This window comes from Marmota flaviventris, chromosome 5 (assembly GCF_047511675.1).
Source record: "Marmota flaviventris isolate mMarFla1 chromosome 5, mMarFla1.hap1, whole genome shotgun sequence".
NCBI lineage: Eukaryota > Metazoa > Chordata > Mammalia > Rodentia > Sciuridae > Marmota > Marmota flaviventris.
Genome location: NC_092502.1, coordinates 62,979,102 through 62,997,792, shown reverse-complemented (window position 1 = coordinate 62,997,792; position 18,691 = coordinate 62,979,102). Strand labels below are relative to the sequence as shown.

General features: G+C 35.9%; 1 protein-coding gene across 5 annotated transcripts in view; it reads left to right on the top strand.

The window, feature by feature from the left end:
• Positions 1 to 18,691, top strand: part of Fbxo38 (F-box protein 38) — a 50,800-nt gene that overhangs the window by 25,415 nt on the left and 6,694 nt on the right. The window contains exons 10-18 of one of the 5 annotated variants that reach the window (XM_027949312.3): positions 3,175 to 3,345; positions 4,967 to 5,109; positions 6,072 to 6,285; positions 8,965 to 9,084; positions 10,434 to 10,613; positions 12,277 to 12,789; positions 12,889 to 13,014; positions 17,361 to 17,461; positions 17,668 to 17,770. In XM_027949312.3, the coding sequence (XP_027805113.1) occupies positions 3,175 to 3,345; positions 4,967 to 5,109; positions 6,072 to 6,285; positions 8,965 to 9,084; positions 10,434 to 10,613; positions 12,277 to 12,789; positions 12,889 to 13,014; positions 17,361 to 17,461; positions 17,668 to 17,770 (1,671 nt within the window). Of the gene's footprint in view, positions 1 to 3,174; positions 3,346 to 4,966; positions 5,110 to 6,071; positions 6,286 to 8,964; positions 9,085 to 10,433; positions 10,614 to 12,276; positions 13,015 to 17,360; positions 17,462 to 17,667; positions 17,771 to 18,691 lie in introns of all 5 variants that reach the window. The other 4 variants (XM_027949313.3, XM_027949311.3, XM_071612259.1 and 1 more) reach the window with 4 other exon arrangements.

The following is an 18,691-nucleotide window of genomic DNA, read 5'->3' as shown; positions in this document are numbered from 1 at the left end:
CCATTTGTTGAATTCGATCTGCCACGATTCTTAAAGCTTTTGATGGTCCTCTCAGACGAGGTCCCATTCCCTGCCCATACTCTTCATTTCCATAATAAGCCTTCTGTGGTTCTGGATTTTCCAGATAGTGTGAACACATAATGGTCAGTATTCATTTAATGATAATTGCTGTTTGCTTGTTCACAGCATTTTTTTAGTATGCTACAGTTGGGAAATCATTCCTTTGAGTTCAAATGTGTGTCAGTCAATTCATTATTCAAACTTTTTTCCATATGATATTAATAAAACATGTAAAAAAAATTTCCACCACCCAACATATGTTTAGTTTTACAGGATTAGTTTCTTCTCCATGTAATTAGCAACAATTCTTGGACTCTCAGTCATACCAGATGGTATTTTTTCTTTTAATCTATTGCATTATAGAAGAACATAAGAAGGCTTAATTTCTCTGATCAGGACAGTGCAGATCAAAAACATGACTTCTCATTTTTTACTTGTAATATATATCAAAGTAGTAGTTCGAGGTGTTTTTTCCTTTCTTTTTCTGTTTTGGTTTGGCTTTTTTGTCATTTGGTTGTTTCAATGTGGCAGTTCTCATTAGTTTATTTGCAGATTATTTAAAAACATCCTGTTATCCTTTTGTAGCCAATTTAATACAGGCATCACATTAAATCTGTGTAGCTTTGAAAGCATCAGCCTTTTCCAAAACAGCTTTAAAATGCTAAGAGCAGTTTCATAAAAAATTTATGTATTTGATATGAAGTACTTTTGTTTATGAACAATGTAGGTAGTATTCCCTATATTTTCACAGTATCTGTGAAGTAACTTACAAATTAACTTAGGCATTAATAATTCTGTAAAATTTGTTTTCTGTTTTTTCAAAAGCTCAAAACTTGAAAAATTTTGTACCCTCAGGGTGGCCACCTATAGGTCTCCTGAAGAGTTATCTTTGAGTGGTATGTGTGTGGGCTTCAGGAGATAGGTACATGTTTATTATCCAGATAATCAGTTGTTTCCCTGTAGTGTTTCTTTCCCCCTAATCACAAATTTTTAATAGCATGAAATCACTTTACCTGCTTGTCTACCATTATCTAATGCTTTTCAATATGACTTATTTCATAATCTCTTTCATATTTAGCAGTCTCTTAGTGTTAACCTTTTTATAAGCCATTTTCTTCTTCCTCACTACAGTTCAGCTCTTTCTTCTATGTACCTGCTGACTTCTGTTCTACCAAAGAATGCCTAGGGTTCTCTGTTTCAGATAGTTACTGGAGAAGAGATCAGAGCTCACCCATTCTCATTTACTTCATCTTCCCCTTCTCGATAATTTTTTGAAACATCTCTTCAAGGGGTGCAGGGCATTGTAGCCTCTGTAAACCCTGAGCCACTGTCTCTGACAAAAATCTAAAAATCTCACCTTTCTCCCCTAACATGTATGAATGACAAGAAAAGGGAATGCTGTGTATCAGTAATAAAGAGAAATGGCTGGGATAGGTGACTTGCTGACATGGGTTGAGATCCTGATGATGGTGTGGGAGAAAAATCATTGACCCAAAGATGAATAGTAGAGAAGGTTCTTTGTTTACATGGGTTTGTTAACTCAGAGCTCCATATGAAGATGATAAGGATGTAAAACTCAGTAAATACTTACGAAGGAACATTATCTTGAGTCCTAGGGCTGGAAGACAGATGGAATTAGGACCTGCCAGTTATTAATCATGGAACCTCATCAAGTTACTTAAATCCATGTTTTTTTTTTCATTAAAATGGGATATAAGAGTAGCTCTGAGAAATTAATGAAAAAAAAAAATGGTATATACGTTTACAACAATCTGCTGCCTAGGCCATATTTAGTAAGTGTAGCTTTTACTTTTAGCTGTCCTTTTGAGCTGGAGAGAGAGAAGAAAAAACATAAATGAATTGCAGGTAGTATTATTAGGATTTGGAGGAATTGTGGTAAGCAGGAAACCTCATGAGTAGGAGAGGGTGGTAATGGTAAAGGACTGAAGGCGTGACATGTCTTGTTAGGTTGTAGCATTTATGTACATACTACTTGGGAACAGTGTCTGTTCAAGATTTACGCCATCTTAAGGAAAAAGGTAAATTTTATTTCAAGTCTAAAGGGCAGGAATAAGATCCTTATGAGGAGGTTAATGTTTGACTAAATTACAAAGAATGGATTAAAGTGAAATTTTTAAGAAATGCCAGCAGATACCAAAGTTGGCCACTAGTAGGAGAGAATGTAAACTGTATGAAAGCAAAATAGGAAGAGTTTGGAGTAAGCATATTCCAAGCAAAAGGTATAAACCGTTTTTTAATACTCAAAGTGGCTTCACCACTGCAAGAGTTTTCTTTGGGCTGAGAGTCAGTTGACCATAAGGACTTGGGGAAGCATTTATTCAGCTCTTAGATCCCCAGCACAGTGTTGAACACTGAAGATATAACTGAACTAACTAAACAGTCCCATTTGTCCTTCAAGGAGCTCTCAAGTCATGTGAGCCATCTTAGAGAGTGAAAAGAAGGCAGATGGAAGAAATGGTGATAAAAAGGCAAGGCATGAGGTGTGATTACAAGTGGTATGATCTAGGATGGAGAATCTTTTTTTATTTACACCCGCCCCTGCTTGTTTGTGACTCAGACCATAGTAACTAGAGCCCAGAAATGTGTCCTGAGTTAGAAGTCCACTTCAGGGAATATGTAGATATTTACTAACAGTGCTGTGGGCTCTTAAACTGAAACCAAATTCTCAAGAGTTTTTCATTCTCAACACATGTATTCACCACATTCCACAAACATAATTCTTACAATTTGAGGGAATTTCAGTTTTAGGACTTTATTTCCCTTGTTACAATAAAACTTAAAAAACTTCACAATGGTATGAACCAATACAGTTGTACTTTAAGAATTTTTGCTCTGTTTGTCTTCTAAACAATTTAAGATTTTTTTTAACTACCTACCCTTGAATTGTAAAATCTAAATTCTTGTTTCGTATAAGAAAGGCTACCATATGCTCAGAATAGCTAATTTAAAGTTATACCTGAATCCAAACCTGATGATGAAAGTATGAAACAGAATGATGGAGACCAGTCACACTGAAGGCTGAGATACAAAACTAGCAGCAGTCCATGACATTTTCAAGAATTTTAACTTTGTCTGAAATTTCTCTCTCTCTAGGCAGAATGGCTAATGCAGATTTGGTGAAATATGGTTTGGCTGATGTGGTAGAAAATCCTGGCATCATCACTGATATAGGGATGAAGGCAGTCAATGAAGTGTTTTCCTGTATCAAGTATCTGGCAATTTACAATTGCCCTCATCTACATAACCCATTCAATTGGATCTCAGGTACTGTAGGCTTAGAAATGCTATATTGATAAGTGAAATAATATGTGACTTTGTTCTCTTTATGATTATATTCCTAATGTAAAAAATTTATATGAATTGTATATTCAAGATCTGGGAACCTTTGATAATTGAGTTGCAAATATATTCAATGCTTCTTTAAACTTTCTAAGTTCTTTTCCTTGAAATTTGCACTGTTCAGGTTATAAATTCAAGTTACCTAATCTTTAAATGCACTTCTTTGGTTGACACACATAAAAGTAAAGTTACAAATGATAACCTAGGATGTTATAGTTTTTTTTTCTCTAAATTACTTTCAAAATGGCACATCATTTGAAAGGACAAAGTAGGTGTGTATAGCTAAAAACTATAATTAGGTGACATCATCAACCTGAGGTCAAATTTTTTGTTGAGTAGAAATCCTATTCTTATTTCAGACCTCTGCTCCCCTGTCTGCAGAAGAGTGACTTTTCCATATATTTTTTTCTGATGGCAGGAATTCATTTTCCTTTCTGAAAGTATGCTACTACTTGTTATTTTAGATGCCCTTCTTAAATACCTAAATTCACAAACCTTTAAATAAATTTAGAGCTAGAGAAAGTTTTTCTTGTGAAATCAACTTTAAGCAAACAAAGTACCTCACTGACACTTAGAAAAAAGCCTCCTCCTCTTCTGTGGAGTCAGTCACCTTGCAGGGATCTGTGTCTTCTCACAAAGCTACTGTCAAGCCTGTTTTGGGGTGGCCTCTTCAGAGAGTGTTCACTAGAACAACTTGTATGCACCTGCCAGAAGTTAAATTCTGTCAATGGCCCAGCTGGATCAAGAAGTTATTGGGAATATGAACTTTAGGATATAGCAAGTATAGATCACTTTAAAAAAATAACATTTATTGGGTTTTTGGTTTGTTTGTTTTCTTAAATACAGAAGAGTATAAAGAAGAAAACAAAACAAAACAAAAAAATGGCCTATAATCCCATCACTCAGAACTTCTGTTAACACTTAAAAAATAAAAGTAATATATGCACTTGATAAATTTCAAACAGTACAGAAAGGTACAAAATGAAAAGTCACCTCTTCTCAAGGTAACCATCATCAACAGTTTCTTATATATGCTTCTGGGCAAGTTAGTTTGTACATATTACAGCCTATATGTGTAAAGTTTTAGAAAATGACTTATGTATACAAAAGGATCTTACTATGTATACATTGTCCTCTACCTTATTTTTTGCATTAAGTATAATTCAGAGAGCTATCCATATGAGCAAGCATTTTCAGCTCTTTTTCAGTCTTTAGAAATAGCTGCATGATATTCTGTTAAACAAATGTGCCATGATTTCCTTATTTAGTGTCCTTTAGTGTCCTATCGTTGAAATGCATGTAGATTGTTAAGTGGGTCACAATTAAATTGGGGTTGACTTGGCTTCAAGTTAATACCAGGCCATCAAGTTCTCAAAACAGAATTAGGTGCAGGAACATCATGATAATAGAGTTCTCGTATTTTAGGGATCATGAAATAAGGGAAAAGTTGGAAAAGAATTTGAAAGTCTTTGTGACCTCTCACAAAATTCATCAATAATGGGAAAAGTTACTTAAATTCTCTCTTGTCCTGTCATTTCTTCAACAGACCACTCAAGATGGACTCGATTGGTTGATATCAACCTTGTCCGGTGCCATGCTTTGAAGCTGGACTCCTTTGGCCAATTTATTGAATTGTTGCCTAGCCTGGAATTTATTTCACTAGACCAAATGTTTCGTGAACCACCCAAAGTAAGCACCTTTTTAAAAATTTTTTTTCTTTTTGTTGTTAATTGAGCCCCGTGCCTCAGTGCTCTATCACTGAGCCATAACCTCAGCCCCCAAATAAGCATCTTTTAAATTAAGGGTTTTTATGTATTTATTTTAATACTCAAGGAAAAAAATAGAATAACTTGTGAATTTTTCTTTTAAACCTTTTTAATAAAATGCCCTTCTGTTGTTACTTTTCACTGTCAGCCTCAAAGAAGGCATAAAATTTATAATAATGTATGGCCTATTACTGTTCTTCTCGTTGAATATTAAGTGTGTCTGGAGAAAGGAAAGAAAAAAAATCAGTGTAAGCTATTTCTATCAGTTGTATGAACTAAAGGTAAAGAGAGGCTAGAAATTTAGGCTAAGATAGGTTTTATTATTTAGAGGTATTTGTTGGGAGATTAAATCAAGAATGCAAAGTCTAAAGGATTAAGAACTTATTTTGGAAATGTTTTACTTTGCTGCTATCTCTTCTATTAAGTTTCATATCCTGGGAAATCTGAAGTTGCTCAGTTGTTATTTTAAAACTGCTTAACAGAACTCTATACTTTTCACAGTAATATAAACATAATCCTCCAACAAATTCTGTTCTCCCCTGTCAGTTACTAATGGTTACAGTTCTGCTATTGAAACAGTGCAGTACAGTGGGGGAAACTCAAGATTTGAAGTCAGAATGCTCTACCACTTAACTGCTCCGCTCCTAGGCTATAGTACAAATGTCCCATTGTATACCTTGTCCTTTCAATCAGTCTAGGAATGCTTTATCTTGTTTGAAGTGTTGTGAGCCTTAAATGAGGTCTTTTATGCATATGTGAAAGCATTTCATAAATGAATGCTACCTAAATGCTAGTACTTACATAAAGATGAAATGAAGGCATATTAGAAGTGAAGTGTTGTATATTAACCCAAATTGATAAACATGTGATTTGGTTTTGCCTTAGGGCTGTGCTCGAGTTGGTCTGAGTGCAGGCACAGGAATTGGGGTTTCCTCAGCCCTTGTTAGCAACCAGAACTCCAATAATGACAATGATAATAATGCCCAAAACAACAATGCCAACATCCATGACAATAATCACCATCACCCAGATGACTCCGATGAGGAGAATGATTTTCGGCAAGACCTGCAGCCAGGGGAGCAGCAGTTTGCAGCCGACGGTAACCCAGATCTTTTGTGAGCTTCAGATAGAAATGATTTTTCCTTTGACTCCATCCCTTTCCTTTTTATCCCCTGTTTCAATTTGTCACTTTCCACATTGAGGGGAGCTAGCTAATAAGGAAGATGGGTGGTGGAGGTTGAATTTTTTCTATTTATCTGTTTTCAAATCTGGCCCTATCTGCAGAATCTAAGAGAATACTAACAGAATGGGAAGGACTGGTTGGTGCCATAGGGGTTAGGATATACTGATAGCATTTTATGCTTGGTTTAACTAAGATAAAACTTTCAATATTTAGGCAAAGGAGCCTCTCTTTAATATCTCCCTGACCAATGGATAAGTACATTTAGCATAAATGTAGAAGACATTTTTGGATATTCTGAGAACTCAAAAAAATAAATAACTATGTGTGCTAGATAAATTGGCATCTTTCACATACCTTTAATCAATAAGTGGTCACTACCACCTAGCAAATTAAGTACTTTAGCTAATAAAGACTTATTGGGTTTCAATTATGTAATTGAAATTGAAATTGAAACTTTTTAAATATTTACTGAACATCTGTTGCATTCCAACCCATGTGTTAACAGGCTCCATCTTGCCCCTCTATTGGTGAGTGAGCATGGAGTGAGATTATTTCCTTAACAGCTATTTCTATTTCCCAGTTGACCCATAAGAATTCAAAAAGGAATTTTTTCTAGACATCTTTTTGTTGTTACCCCTTTGTAAACTGTGGTAGACCCAATAATTAATGAGATACAGGATTCCCTAATGTTAGGTAACTGCTTATGTAATGAAGGCAAACTGTGAATGTACTAGTCCTGACCAAAGACTCACCGATAGGCATTGTCTTAAGCCATTTATTTCTCTTTACATTTTCTCTATAGAACTGTTTTGGCTCTTATCAGAGTCACCACTACTGTTTTATCAAATCTGGTGGTCATTTCTCTACTTTTATTTTGTTTGGCATCTGAGCAGTATTGCACATTGTTGCCTACTTCTACCTTGAGATGCTTTTGTCTCTTGGCAGCTTTGGAACTATTTTTATGATTTTACCCTACTTGATTTGACATGTCTTTCCTTTGTTTGCACCACCTTCTCTATTACACTCTTGACCTTGATCTTTTTATTTTTAATATTTATTTTTCAGTTTTAGGTGGACACAATGTATTTATTTTATTTTTATGTGGTGCTGAGCATCTAACCCAGTGCCTCATGCATGCTAGGTGAGCACTCTACCACTGAGCCACATCCCCAGCCCTTTGATCTCTTTTTTTTTTCCTTTACATGTTTTCTCTTAGATTCATGGCATTTGGGCCAACTTTTTGCTGTTACATTTTACATGTTCATTTCCAGGCTTGACCTTTCTATATTAACTAAATGCAGCTGTGTCTACTTTCATATTTTCTTCTTTCCACATGAGTTCTCTTAGACATTTCAAACTTGGGGTTAAATCTCTCCCCTGGCACTCACCCCAAAAGATAACAAAAGTGCAGAGCCAGCAGGTACTAGTGATGAGAGAAGAGGATGTGAAGTCAGATATTGTCCTTTTGTTCCAAATGTCATTAGACAAGGTACACATAAAGATCGGAACTTTTGACAGCATAGCCCATTCTTGGAAGCTATTACAGCAGATAAAATGCAGAACTACCCAATCTTGTAAACCCAGTTGTGTTTAGAGGGTATGTATTGGGCATTTACACTGGGAAGTTACAAGGCCATAGGTTGTTTTTTTTTTTTTTTTTTTTTTTTTCAGTACAGAGTTCAGGGTACCTTTTATTTTGAAATCACATATTAAATATGAAGGATTAGCACTGGTATTGTCCTGACTCAAATTGAGATCAGTCAGGTGCTTGGGAAGAAGGGACTAGATAGAGTGTCTGGAATATTGACTGAAAAGGTTAGGATTTAATTTTGTAAAAAGCTGATGAAGCCAAGTGCCATTTTATTTACAATCCTTTGGAAAGTGACCATTTTTACCTTAAGAAGGTATAATAAATGATGTCTGAAATTTTCATGAAATTTACACTGTAGAATAAGGAGAATAAAATCACATGTTCTTATTTGTTGATTGCCAGTGAGAATAATATTGAAGACTTTGAAGCACATCAACCATTTAAATGATGTTAAAATGTTTAAAAAGGTACTTAGTATATTAATAATCCTCATTACATATTAGCCAATAAATGATAACTTAACCTCTAAAAAGGAGGAAGAGAAAGGTACAATTTGAGCTTTCCTGCACAGTATATCCTGATATAGCTGGCAGATACCATGAGATTCGTTGCTTATAAGGCGATCATAGGTCTTCTAATAGCTGGCTTCCACCATCTTCAAGCAAATGGCTTAGAAGGGACAGATCAAACAGCTATACTTGGTAACATCTTCTGGGAGCAACATTGGTACTTTCTTTTTAACTGTGCCACTTTCTTCCTACTTTCAATTTCCAGTGGTGTACTTCCTTCACCAAGTGATCTTTTTTCGTCTATGATTTCCTCTTCTATAAATTATCGGAACTTGTTGTTAATATGTCTATATTAAAGCATAGTTATAGGCTCTTTTTCCAGAGTGGACTAATGATCAATGACTCTGTTGAGTCCTCACAGCTGCCACAGTTTTGCCTGCCATTGTGCTTTTTTTATGTTCCTTTTGGCATTTATTTTGACTCTCTTTATTTAAGCATTGAATGAGATGGAAGACATGGTGCAAGAAGATGGAGAGGTGGTGGCTGAGAGTGGAAATGACACACCTGCTCACAATCAGGCAGTCATCCCTGTAGATGTCGATGAGGAGCAAGCAGGTAATCAATCATATGACTCTTCACCTGTCATCCTGAAACCTGGAGCCTAGATTGTAATGAAGAACAAGAAACTCCAAGAATGGTTGTTTTCTGCCTTTACAGCTTCTAGTGTATTGTTGTTTTGTGATAGAGGCCTATAACTTTGGCATCCTCCTCACTGCATGTATGTATCTCTTACCAAATATTTTTTTTATTATTTTTAATTGCAGCAACAAATATGTGTAGTTGCACTCATTATGTGTGTACATGTGTATTAAAAAAGAAATCACTTGGATAGTTAATGGAAAAACAAACAACCTGGTTAAATTTTTTGCTTATACTCTCCTCATTTCAGTGGGGAAGAAGAGCAGACGTGAGTTTGACCTGGCTTAGTAAATAGATCAAAATCTTCTCTCTGTTAGTGGGTGACTGATGGCAGCCTTAGATTCATAGCCCTTTAAAGATTACCTAATACCAACCTTCATGTTATAATTGGAGAATCTGATGGTGTTTCAGAAGTTTGAGTGATATGCTCAACACTACTGAGTCAGTGTGACAAATGAGATTACAACTCATGTTCTTACTACTAATCTATTGGAAAGTTACTCTGTCTTTGAATTTGAAATACCTTTACCCTTGTTTTAAGTGTCTTACAGATGCAGTCATTTATTCAACAAATACTCATTGAGTGCTGACTTTGTGCCAGGCATTGTACATTATAACAGGAAGAAGATAAAATTTCTTGAAGCTTACTTAATAATATTAATCACTTGTCAGAGAAAATTGGGTCAGAAGAGCTAAAGATTTAATGGCTGTACTATCAAACAAGGCATTTTTTACATGAATACACGGACTCATAACCAAAATGTAATATTCATCTAGCCTTTAAGACAGACCTGTAGTCAATTAAAGAATGCAGAGAATTGCTCACTGGTCCCATATATGTTTGAGATTTATCTTTACTTGCTTTGCCTTGACTTATACATTTACAAACCTGGGAAAATATGTAGCCTATTTTTTAAATGATTATAACTTATTTTGATTATTTTTATGATAATTTATTCTACTTTTTGAAATAGTTAGGATCCTAGGGTAAGGGCCATATTATCTTGTATTTTAATTTTCCATTATGAATGTGTAAGGTTTATTGACATACTAGTCGTATTTAATACATACATATTGCTTTAGAGTTAAAACACTCCTCATGGTACCTCATCTAGGGGTATAGATAAGGTCCACTAAAGTGAGTGACAAGTGAGGCTCCACAGAGCAAAAATGACATCTGTGACAATGATCCCTACAAACAATACTTTGTGTGAGTTCTTTTTTTAGGCAAAGAGTAACTGTTAGTCCTGTGATTTTTGTTTTAGGACCCAGTGGTCTTCAGCGTGTAGTAAAACCAACCCCAATTACTGTTCATGATTCAGAGAGTGATGATGAGGAGGACAGTCTGGAACTCCAAGAAGTTTGGATTCCTAAGAGCGGTCCTCGGCGTTACTCTGATCGCGAAGAAAAAACTGGAGAGCAGTTGCAGTCCAGGGAATTGTCAGGTAAGAGGTGATGTCTTATTCTGACCTGTCAGTGAGAGTCATCATCATAACTGACCAATTGGTCTTTGAATTTGTCCGTACCACAGCTTGTGGTGTATTTAACATAGTTCTTATGAATTGTTGTAGGAAGCAAGAAAGACAGTAGGCCAACTAAGAGGTGAATCTGGGCAATGCTATTGTGAGCAAGTGCAGCACAGCAGAAATTGATGAGATGAGGGCTCAAGGAAGAGAAGAAGTAAGAATCCTGTGGAGGTTTTAGGTAGTTTATGGCATCAAAGTTATCAGGAATTACCAGGAGGCCTGTGTCCCATTTAAGGGTTAGCTCCTGAGTCATCCAAAGCTCCCCAGCTAATACTCTGTCCACTTGTACTTGGTGAATGTTGGTGGCTAGTTTGGTGCTTCAAGGAGCTCTAAAGTTTGTTTTAATAATCCCTTGCCTCCCTTTAAATAACTTTTAGGTTTATTATTTCTTTGTCTTGCCTTCCCTTTCATTTCTCAGAACTATATGCTCACCACTTTTAGCAGAGGGTGGTTTGTTTTTTATTTTTAATACTGAGAATTGAATCCAGGAGCACTCAATCACTGAGCCACATCCCCAGCCCTTTTCATTTTTAATTTTGAGACAGGGTCTCATTAAATTGCTTAGAGTTTTGCTAAGTAGTTGAGGCTCGTCTCAAACTTGCAATCCTCCTATCTCAGCCTTCCACGTTGCTGGGATTATAGGCATATGCCACATGCCCGTCACAAAGGGTATTTGTTATTGTTGTTGTTCTAATTGTCCACTTTTCATAAGGTGCCATCCTCACTCCTTAATATGTTTAAATGTTATACATTTAACTCTGCACCTAAAATATGTGTACACATCTATGTATGGAAAGCTTAGTTATTTTGGATTTTAAGTAATTTACTAACTATTCACTGACTGTTCAATTTTTAGTTTATGCCTTTTATAAAGAAATTTAGATAACAATATTGTGGTTGAAAAGAGCCTTTATGGAAATTAAAATTTAGGCAAAATAATGTGACCAGCTTACTAACCTAATGTTTCCTAGAGTTTGTTTTCTAAAAGTAGCAACTATAGTTTCCATTGATCAAACAAAACCTTATTTGTTAATTCCTTTCTGTATTTATTGAGCCTTACTATACCCCAGCTGTAGCATTAGGCACCATTCGGGGTGCAGAGATGAATAACTCATGGTATCTTTGTCTTTATGGAACCTCTAATCTAGTCAAAGATCAGGTCAAAAACAGTATTGCCAGGCATATGCTACAGTAGCTTTGTGGGGAGCAGATGCAGAAGAGATTGTATAGAGGTCCCAGTCGGATGAATTGGGAAAAAGAAAGGCCCCGAGGTATACTAAGTGAAGCAGAGGTATACTGAGAGAAAAGGTTGGGGCTGGAGTGTAAAATACAGATAGAGGAGACTAAATGAAAAAACAATTTGGAATCATATCATGGCAAGTCTTGAAGGCTGAGCTAAAGAAATACAAGGTAGGCATGAGGAAGTCATAGAGATTTTATAGTAGTACAATGATGTGATCACAGTTATACTTTAGGAAAACTAGTATACATTGTTTCCTGTTCCAAATTTACTCTTGCCTTTTGTCCAGAATTTGTACTGAAATCTTTTCTTTTCCTCGGGCCATTCTTCTTTTTCTGTAAGCAGTAAGTGGAAAAGGCAAGACTCCACTTCGAAAGAGGTACAACTCCCATCAGATGGGCCAGTCGAAGCAGTTTCCCCTCGAGGAAAGCAGCTGTGAGAAAGGCTGTCAGGTCACCAGTGAGCAGATCAAAGCCGATATGAAAGCAGCTAGGGATATTCCTGAAAAGAAAAAAAACAAGGATGTTTATCCCAGCTGCAGCAGCACCACCGCCAGCACAGTGGGAAACTCCAGCTCACACAACACTGCTTCTCAAAGCCCCGACTTTGTAAGGACGGTGAACAGCGGCGGCTCTTCCGAGCCTAGCCCTACAGAAGTGGATGTGTCCAGGCAGTGTGTCTGCTCCCCCGGTGGGTCAGAGGACTCTGAGGCCATGGAGGAGGGAGATGCAGAGAGTTCTGTCTGCCCCAGATGCTGCTGTCACAGGCCCCAGGAATCCCAAAGGAGAACTAGCAGGTGTTCTGATGAGGAACGTCCTTCAACCAGCCGAGCCTGTGTTGTGAATGGCCCGGATGGTACGAGATCCGCCTTTTCCTTTAGGACTCTGCCACAAGGGGGGTCTTCAGGCCCAGCACATGATGAGAGGACTAATGTGAGTGGCTCTGGGGCTACAGGTGAGGACAGGAGGGGGAGCTCCCAGCCTGAGAGCTGTGACGTGCAGTCTAATGAAGACTACCCTCGGAGGCCCCTAACCAGGGCCAGGAGCAGACTGTCCCATGTACCGCTGGTATCTGAGTCAGGTATGACAATGCTCCCAGGATTAGCAACTGCAGGGTAGGGCTGGAGAAAGGCATACGCTTGTTCATAAGTATCCTCACAAAAAGCCAATTTCGCAAATTAAATTCTGTTTGGGGGTTCTGTTAATCATACAGATTTTAAACTAATTTTCAGGAATGTTTTAGAGGGTGGGGGTATAAAACATTTTGTAAAATATTCAGCCCAGAAATCTCAAAATAGTTCAGCTTTAAAAAATATATGTAACTTTGTATTTGCCCTAAATCCAATATTGCTTCTGATGTCTAAGCCCCAGTAGATAAAACTCTGCTCCCACACTTAGGGAGGTCTTAGAAAATGTTACACCTTGGCCAAAAGTTGCCAGGATTGTGGAAACACTGAGCTCAGGGCAGCTTCCTGGGTAGACCCCTTAAAAGGACCTACATCTGCAGTATTTGGTCTTTTTTTCTGAAATCTAGTTTTGTTTCCAGTTATATTTGCCAGGAGTTAAGCAGGTAAGTAAGTAGTTTTGCTGGGAATTACTTGGGTGAAGGTATACTCAAAGCATGTATATGTTTAATTTCATTAATAGTTATAATATATATATATATATACCAAGACATTGGATTGAGCAAAAGTAAGCATGTTTCTTAATCACAATTCTGTTTTACTAAGTATCTTCCTTTACTTTGTTATTAATACCTATCAGAATTATTTTATCCAAGTGTCCCTCTGTTTTAAAATCAGCCCCCCAGCATAGGCAGGGTCAGTGCTTTTTACATACTAAATTAGAGCTAGTTGAATTGTGTGGAGTTAAACTAAGAAAAATAAGCTTTCAGTAAGATAGATATGAGACCTTAATTATTTGTAAATCATCCTAGATTGTAACATAAACTTATATTAAAATACGAGAGTTCTAAGTTCTCATTATGCTTTGCAAACACTAGCTCTGTCATATGGTGAAAATAATTCTCCCTGGTTGAATTTTAAATGTCTTATGATACCTTTGTTTAAATTGTGGTAAAGTATGCATAACAAAAATAATTTACCATTTTGAAGTGTGCAGTTCAGTAGCATTCATGTTGTACAGCTGTCACCACCATCCAGCTGAACTTTTGCATCATCCCAAACTGATATTCTTAAACAAGTAACTCTTCACTATGAGACCTTTTGTTTTTCATATTTGAAAGTCAAATCTACCTGTTTTCCTTTTTTTTACCTTTATGCCACAAAAGAGCTTCCATACTTTTTTCAGACAAATGTTCACATCTTCTCATTCTTTTATTCATTTATTTTATTTTACTTCTTTAGTTTAGTCAGTTCAGAATTGCATTAAATTGACAACTGAAAAGAAAATTTATCATTTTTATAGCACTGAATCCTCCCTTTTAGGAAATAATGCTAAAGTTCTATAGGGTTTTTTGTTGTTGTTTTTATTTATTTATTGTAGTTGTAGATGGATAGCATGTCTTTATTTTATTTGTTTCTTTTAATGCTTTACTAAGGATTGAACCCAGTGCCTCACATGTGCTAAGCAAGTGCTCTGCCACTGAGCCACCACTCCAGCCCTCTACAGACGGCTTTTTGATGATTATTTTATTAACTATTGGGATTTTCATGTTTTAACTTTTTGCTTTGTGTTTTGCTTATACCCTTTACCATTTTGTTTTGACTTGTTTCATAACTAAAGTTTTTTTTTTTTTTTTTTTTAGGTTAAATAACTCCCTGGATTAAGAAAGAAAATTTCATTTGTGTTGTGCTTTTTACTGTTGACATTCTTTGCTTTGTTTTTGTTTTGTTTTTCAATTTGAGTAGACTCTTTATGTCTATGTGTTTTACTAGGTAAATTATTTCTTAATAATTTTTAAATACCATACACATGTATGTTTACTTTCAATAATACATTTTCTGGAGAAATGTCAAAGCACTGATATTAATATTATTACTCAGGTTTCTTTTGGTAGGAGCAAGTTTCCTGAATGGTTTATAAATTATTTTTAATCTAGCATGTTTTTGATATCTATTAAAGCCATTCTTCTTTAACAGTTTTAAGGATAGAACTCTAATACAGGAAGACATTTGATTCTTAGGAATTGTTTAATCGGTTCAAAAATAACATTTGAGTTCTTTGACTTTTGATTTGTGACCTTGTAGAGTTTGAAGTTATGGTAGAAGTGTGATTTCCAATTTGGGGGATAGAGACTTGTAAGTGTGCAGTTCAGTGGCATTCGTGTTATACAGCTGTCACCACCATCCAGCTGAACTTTTTCATCATCCCAAACTGATATTCTTAAACAAGTCTTTATTTGCATATAATAATTTATAAAATAAGTATCACCAAAATATTTAGTTTGGTATTCAGAGAATAGCACTTAGGATTAATATAGTTCTCATAAATACTAAACTCTTTCCTGACACCCCAAGATCAGTTTCTGTAGCAACTTTGACACTAATATGAACCACACTATATTTAATTCTGTGTTTTATTTCCTGTCTTTGCAGTTGCCTGACCTTTTGAGTGCAGGGACAGTGTCTACTTGTCTACTATATTCCTAGCTTCTAGCAGCACATATTTCACATGATATGGGGCTCAGTGAATAGTTGTGAACTTAATAAGGGTAGAAATATATTTTTTCAGGGTCCTTGAGAAGAGTTTGATTGGTACAACTCCTTTTTGCCTTCAACCAAAGCAGCTCCTGCCAATTGTTTTTGCATAGAAGAATTTTACAAAAATTCCAGAGGATGTAGAAAAGGGTTCTAGTTTGTAAAATACCACCTGGACTAGATCTTTAGATTTTTGTCTAATCCCAAACCTTGGGAATTGTCAGTAGTTGCCTCTCACTTTCCTATCTTTCTTTGTAATCTTTGGTTTGAGTTTATAGGGGAGTGTTTATCACCTAACCATTGTATCTAAGTGGGATGTATGATGGGGGTTTGTTTATAAAAGTCAACCATATTTCATTCAGTATATACATTGCAACAGTATGATTTAAAAATGAATACAATCATATATTTTCCTTAAATAGAATATAAGTGGTTTTAAGTTTGAGAAAATAAGTTTTAATAAGACTGGAATATTTTCATTTATAATTGTAATGTTTTAGTACATACTGGAAAATGAAAAAAGATTGCAAGTTTTCTAGCATAGCAACTGATGGCAGATTGCCCAAGTTTGCCTCCTGGTTCTTACTTCGTATATTGACAAGCCATTTTACCTTTCCATGTCTAGCTTCCTCATATATTAAATGAGGAGAGTAATAAATCTAATTCAGGGGACTGCTTTAAGGATTAAATGAGTTAATACAAGTAAAACTTTTAGAACAGTGCCTGACACATAGTAAGTGGTTAGTAAATATTTACTGTTATGTACTTGTGATGTGTTCATTTGTTCAAGTGCCATGTCATTCAGGAAATGTTCATGTTAGCTAATTGCTGGTGGCTGACATTAAAGCAAAGATGAAATAAGATAGTGCTTCAAGGATCTTTTACTTTAAATTTGGAAACAAAACAAGTATGTGGGGAGCTACAGAATAGTATACCATGTTTGGGGGTCCAGGATAATTTTTAGCAAGTGGCAGTTGAGCTGAACCTTTCAGGGATGGGTAGTATTTCAAAAGGTAAAGTCAGAAAAGATGTTCTGGGCAAAGGGAGCTAGAGTGATTAATGGCTTCAGAGACATTGGCAATGAGAGAGAACAAGGATATGGAGATAACTAGCATATCCCCATCCCCACAACCCGCCAATATCGGGCATTAAAACATATTCACTAAACAGCAGTCAGTAACTTGATGTTTTTTTTCAAATGTTATTTTATTTTTGATACTGGGGATTGAACCCAGGGGCACTTTCCACTGAGCTATATCACCAGCTCTTTTTATTTTTTATTTTAAGAAAGAGTCTAAGTTGCTTAGGCCTCACTAAATTGCTGAGGCTGTCCTCAAAACTTGTGATCCTCCTACCTCAGCCTCCCAAGTCACTGGGTTACAGGTATGTGCCACCATTACTGAGCAGTAATTTGAATTTTTTTAGAAGGAAAGTCATAAGTTGTAAGTTAATCCATCGAAGTACTTAGGATGGGGTGAGTCAGAGAGACCATAGATTGGGGATATTGATTATATTGTTGGAGTGGCCCAAGTATGGAAAACTCTTTTAAGTTTGATGTAGATATGTTTGAGATACTGGAGGGTGCTACTAAGTTACAGCAGTCCCTTAGACATACTAATTCCATGTATTCCATTGGGAAACAAATTGAGATTTGGGAGTTGCCTTGATGGAGTTTGTACATATGCATTTGAATGTTCTCTGTTGAAGGAAAAAAAAAAGCAAAGCTAATATTTGGTTTTTTTTTTTTTTTTTTTTTTTCCTTTTCTAGAGGTTTCCAAAACAAAGCCACGTCAAGCCATGAAACGGAAGCGGACAGCAGATAAGTCCACCAGTACCAGTGATCCTGTGATTGAGGATGACCATGTGCAGGTAAACAAAAAGCCTTCACTTATCTTTCATAATCCAGCCCAGTTCTTGAGTAGTGCGAAGAAACTGAAATCCTTAGTTTCTTTACCTCAAAGAAAAAAATTAGTAACAGCTACTTCTTGGTTATACCCATGAAACATTTAAGCTCTAAAAATAAAAAGAACAGAAAAATCCACTTAAATGTAACTTATGTTTTTTTATCATTGTAGGTTCTTGTTTTGAAATCCAAAAATCTTGTTGGAGTCACTATGACCAATTGTGGAATCACAGATCTAGTACTGAAAGACTGTCCCAAGATGATGTTCATCCATGGTATGTATTTGATTATATAGTGCAAGACCATCATGAATGACTTTAAAGAATTAAGAACTCATAAATACTACAATAACATTAGTACATTACTTGTTCTTTTAATGTCGGATTACCTTTAATTTTGTACTTTTTTTTTTCTTTGGTTCTCAAATAATTTGTTCATAATAAGGATCCATGTGCCAAAACTTGGTTCATTTGGTAAATAGCATCTCCTCTGAAAGATAATTGCTTCCTGATCTCGAAGAGTGGATTGAAAGCATGGGTGGGTGCTAGAGTCAGATCCACCTTAGTTTGAATCCTAACTCAGCCATCTGTTTGCTGTGTTCTTTTATATGTCTTATGTGTAAATGTTTTTGAAGAGAGCTTACCAGTTCTGCATTGATTGAGATCATCAGTCTTGTCCTCAGTCATAATTCATGACACAGTGTATTTAATCCAAGCCACTTTTCCTGTCAGCCACATTTGTGTTTTGTTGCAACTACCTCTATTCCATCCTCTCTGCTCAGGTATTTTATGTGTTCTTCCTGCATACTTTTCATGTCTTTACTTATTTATAATGTCTGTCTCAAATATAAGATGTTGCTTTTTGTGAGCTTTTAAAATTTTAGGTACATAGTCTGTTTATTTTTTCCTTTTCACTCAAAATTATATTTTTTATATCCATACATGTAAAATTAAGCATATCTGACTTGTTCCTCGCCTTGCCTTGGGCGAGTTATATATTCTGTGTCCATTTTGCTTAGTCTATAAAATGTGCACAGTTATGCTTAACTCGTGAAGCATTCATGAAAGTTAAGTGTAGTAACTGATGTATCCAGCATATGTGTGTGTGTGTGTGGTTACGTATCTATACATAACATGGTACGGGATCTGACCCCTAGTAAACACCTAGTAAATATTAATCTGTGTTATATAAGTATT